We start from the raw sequence: 4,036 nt of genomic DNA on the forward strand, positions 1-4,036 counted from the left end.
AGTTTTATCCACGCGAATCAGGCTCATTCGAATCGTTGTTGAAACGAAGAACCCGGTGGAGTCGGGCTCAATACAGCTTAAGAAAAAGAGCAAACATCAGTTCTTATAAACAGTCCAGCCATGTAAGTATTGTTGATGATGAGCTACTTGATAGGAAAGCTGTAGTGTTCGTAGTTTTTATTTTTGTTGGAGTTTGTGCGACTCATTGCGTTAGCGGATATGCTAACCTGGATAGCCTTTTCACTGACCGAGGCTAGCTAGCTTGAGTTGTGTTGCTCTTTATCTGATGAAATCCTTGTTTTTTTCATGCCTAACTGTGTCTGATTTGCGTGAATGTTTGTATTAAAAGCTGTAACGTTTAAAACATTTACTGTGACGTTGGTTAGGAGTCGAACACACGGTAAGAGCTGGACTAGACGCTTTCTGCTAAAGGCTAACAAAATGTGGAGCCCTGCTTGTGTCCGATTTTGTTAAATTCAAGTTAGACTTTGTGTGTCTGTGCAATTTTTGTAAACTAGCATGCGTGCAAAACACTGATGTATTTATACTTTCCGTTTAGAAAAGTTGTAAAAATGTGTTTAATCGTTGGCATTGTGTCACAAAAAATAATTAATTTTATTATTTCTGAATTTTGTTGTCTTATGAAACTGTTGTATTTAAATTCAGTTCAAGGTCATTTGTTTATATAACACAACTTCACAACAAAAGTAATCTCAACTATACAAACAAGTCCATATATCAAATCCAATTCAATGCTAGTTTTATCATGTTATAATAATCATGTTATAATACGAACAGTCAGTTACTTTTAGTCAATACAATTCATTGCAAATATACCGAAACAGTTCATATTTTATATATAGTGTATATATCTATAGTGCAATAGTTTTCTGTTTGAACAAATTAAATTAAGATAAAGTCCATCCATCCATCCATTATCTTTACCCGTTTATTCCATTTTGGGTCACGGGGGTCGCTGGTGCCCATGTCCAGCAATCACTGTGCGAGGGGCGGGGTACACCCTGGACAGGTCGCAAGTCCATCACAGGACTTGTCCACATAGAGACAAACGAGACAAACAACCATTCACTCTCTCACTCACACCTAGGGACAATTTAGAGTTACCAATCAGCCTAACATGCATGTTTTTGGTCTGTGGGAGGAAACCGGAGTACCCGGAGAAAACCCACGCATGCACGGAGAGAACATGCAAACTCCACCCAGAAGGCCCCTGGACCGGGGTTTGAACCAGGGACCTGTTCGCTGAGAGGCAGCAGCTCTACCAGTTGCGCCACCGTGCTGCCCTTAAGATAAAGTCATGGAACAATAAATGTTAAAAAATTTAAAAATAAGGGGCAGAGAAAAAATACCCCAGGACATATAGCAGGTCCTCTGTGTGCAAATGTAATTAAACTTGTATGATTTGTTTTGATTTTTAGGAGTCTGTTAACGAAACCCAAATCTGAGATGACTCCTGAAGAGCTGCAGAAACGTGAGGAGGAAGAGTTCAACACGGGGCCCCTGTCTGTGCTCACCCAGTCAGTGAAGAACAACACTCAGGTCCTCATCAACTGTCGCAACAATAAGAAGCTGCTCGGGAGGGTCAAAGCTTTTGACAGGTACAGTAATCGACCAGCTTATTAAATACACCTGAAGGGATGAATGAGGCTACTGTTTTTTAGTCAAGTGTCAGATTTGTGCAGAAAAGTACAATTTGGGGTATATGGCATTTGAAAATCATATATATATATATATTTTATTTTTTAACGACTGAACGATCTTGTTTATCATTGTCTGAGATGGTGAATCTGTTCTGGACCTGATTAATTTTAACATAGTGAAGACAAGACCAAGAAAATTTACTTTTTAATACTGACATGGAAAAAGAAAACTTCTTGCAGTATACTGTTGACTTGGGTTGCATATTTTATTGCAAATATTTTTAATCTTAGTAGAAAACTTGGTCGCTTTTCAACAAACTGCTAAAATGCTTTTAGTGGTGTGCTTAAAAATACAGCATAGAGCAAAACTCAACAGTTTTATACATCAAAATAGGACATTTAAAAGATTGCTTTTATGAACTTTCAGAGCTTTAATCATGCTCATGAAAAACGAGCATTGTAAAAAAAAAAAAGAGAAAGCCTTTAAATTTGTTTGGAATTACTCATGTTTTGAATTAATATATTTTCCCTATCCACCTGACCACCGCTCCAAACAGAAGACCAACTTACAGCAGTTCATGGTTCTCAAAATATTGCTTTATTCATCTTTTACTCATGGAGAACGAATTACTATTACACAAGTGTGAGCACGATAGCAAACTGTTTAAAAAGTACATAAGTACCTGTACTCTGTCAGTATATCTGACAGAGTACAGGTACAGTACAGAGTATATCATAGGCTCTACTTAGAATAAATTTTGGTAGCAGAAAGATGTTGGGATGCTCAAAAAAATGTTTTCTTTTAAGGAATGGGCTGTACGTGCAGTGTTAAAGAAAAAAAAACTGACTGAATAATCACTTTAAGGAAATTATTTGATGCGTCTCTACCAGGTATGGGTGTAAAATAAAAAAAAGATGGTCATGGCAGTTCCCCAAACTTTTTAAATTATAAATTATTTAATAATACAGTTGTTTCTCGCTTATCAGGGGGGACCCGTACTCTGAAGCCCCGCAATAAGTGAAAAACCTTGAAGTAGGAATAGTAGTACAAGTAGTAAGTAGTACTGGTAGTTTATTTTAGTGTATATATATATATATATATATATATATATATATATATGGTGTTTTAAAACCTTCCCACACTCTTGCAATATTCTAAACAATGTTTCTTAACTCTAAACGCTCTAAAAGATCACAGCATGTCATGATTTCAGCGCTGTGCCTCCAGCTGCACTCTGCCACCTGCCAGCGCTCTTTGCCACGCCCACTTCTCCACTGCAGAGTGGAGATCAGCTGATCAGCTGCAGGAGGAAGTTTCTCCTGCAGTGTGGGCTGCATAAAGGTGCAGCAGGTGCTAAATAATTTAAAATAATTTATTTTAAATAAAAATTCCATGCCGATCATGCGGCTCATCCATCAGTCAGCCAATTTGTTTGTCATGTCCAATCTTATTTTGAAAAACCGCAAAGTAGCGAGGAACTACTGTACAATAATATATATTAAGTAATAATAATAAGTATATTTACCTTTTTGGAAAGTAAAAAACACAAATTCACACTGATGTTTTGTGTGGGTAAATTACTTTCTTCCCAAATCCAGTCTGTGAACGTTTTTGCAACATCAAAAATTTTGAAAGGGTTTTATATAGTTTATATTCTGTGTATAGTGTATAACTTGGTAGGATTTTATATTAAAAAAAAATCTGTCCTTTTTACTATTTCAGGCATTGCAACATGGTCTTGGAGAACGTGAAAGAAATGTGGACCGAAGTTCCTAAAAGTGGGAAGGGAAAGAAGAAGTCGAAGCCCGTAAATAAAGACCGCTACATTTCTAAAATGTTCCTGAGGGGCGACTCTGTGATCGTCGTGCTGAGAAACCCTCTGATCACAGGAAAATGAACTCTTTAGCGGTTCCCTGCTGGAATGCATTGAAGTTTGAATCAAGTTGTCGTGATAGTCTTTTTTTTTTTTTTTTTTAACTTTTTTGTTTTTGGAAACCTGTCAACAAATTGATGTTTCCACTTTTGAGATAGAGCAAAACAGTTCCTCGTTTCTGCTGCTTCTTTTTTTTTCATTTTAATAATAAAAGTAAAAAATAAATCCATATGTCATTCTGGTGTTTACTAACTTATAGTTTTCACGTTTCTTATTCTCTCACTACAAGTACGTTACACTTGACCCTGTTTCATGACGCCCCGTCAGCCCTTTCTCCATCAGATAAATATTTGAAAATGGAGAAATGCTTTTTTATTGAGTTTTTGCCGGTCTCTTCCTCTCTCACACTCTCCCCCACTCTCCCCTGACAGCATCTTGGGTGTCGGGCTTGATTTCAGTTAGCAGAGCTCAAAATGTGACAAACTGCCATTTAAAGGCCTG

General features: G+C 37.0%; 1 protein-coding gene across 1 annotated transcript; it reads left to right on the top strand.

Moving 5' to 3' along the window:
- Positions 1-3,695, top strand: snrpd2 (small nuclear ribonucleoprotein D2 polypeptide). The gene is made up of 3 exons (XM_037678121.1): positions 1-122; positions 1,440-1,619; positions 3,385-3,695. Coding segments are annotated over exons 1-3 (357 nt in total). The 5' UTR covers positions 1-120; the 3' UTR covers positions 3,560-3,695.
- Positions 3,696-4,036: the final 341 nt, after the last annotated feature.

The sequence above is a fragment of the Nematolebias whitei genome, chromosome 6 (assembly GCF_014905685.2).
Source record: "Nematolebias whitei isolate Nwh7 chromosome 6, NemWhi1, whole genome shotgun sequence".
Lineage (NCBI taxonomy): Eukaryota > Metazoa > Chordata > Actinopteri > Cyprinodontiformes > Rivulidae > Nematolebias > Nematolebias whitei.

Bases quoted from the DNA above. Each gene is read 5' to 3' on its own strand.
- snrpd2 (XM_037678121.1), top strand. The intron at 1,620-3,384 runs GTACAGTAATCG...TTACTATTTCAG, and splicing joins AGGGTCAAAGCTTTTGACAG to GCATTGCAACATGGTCTTGG.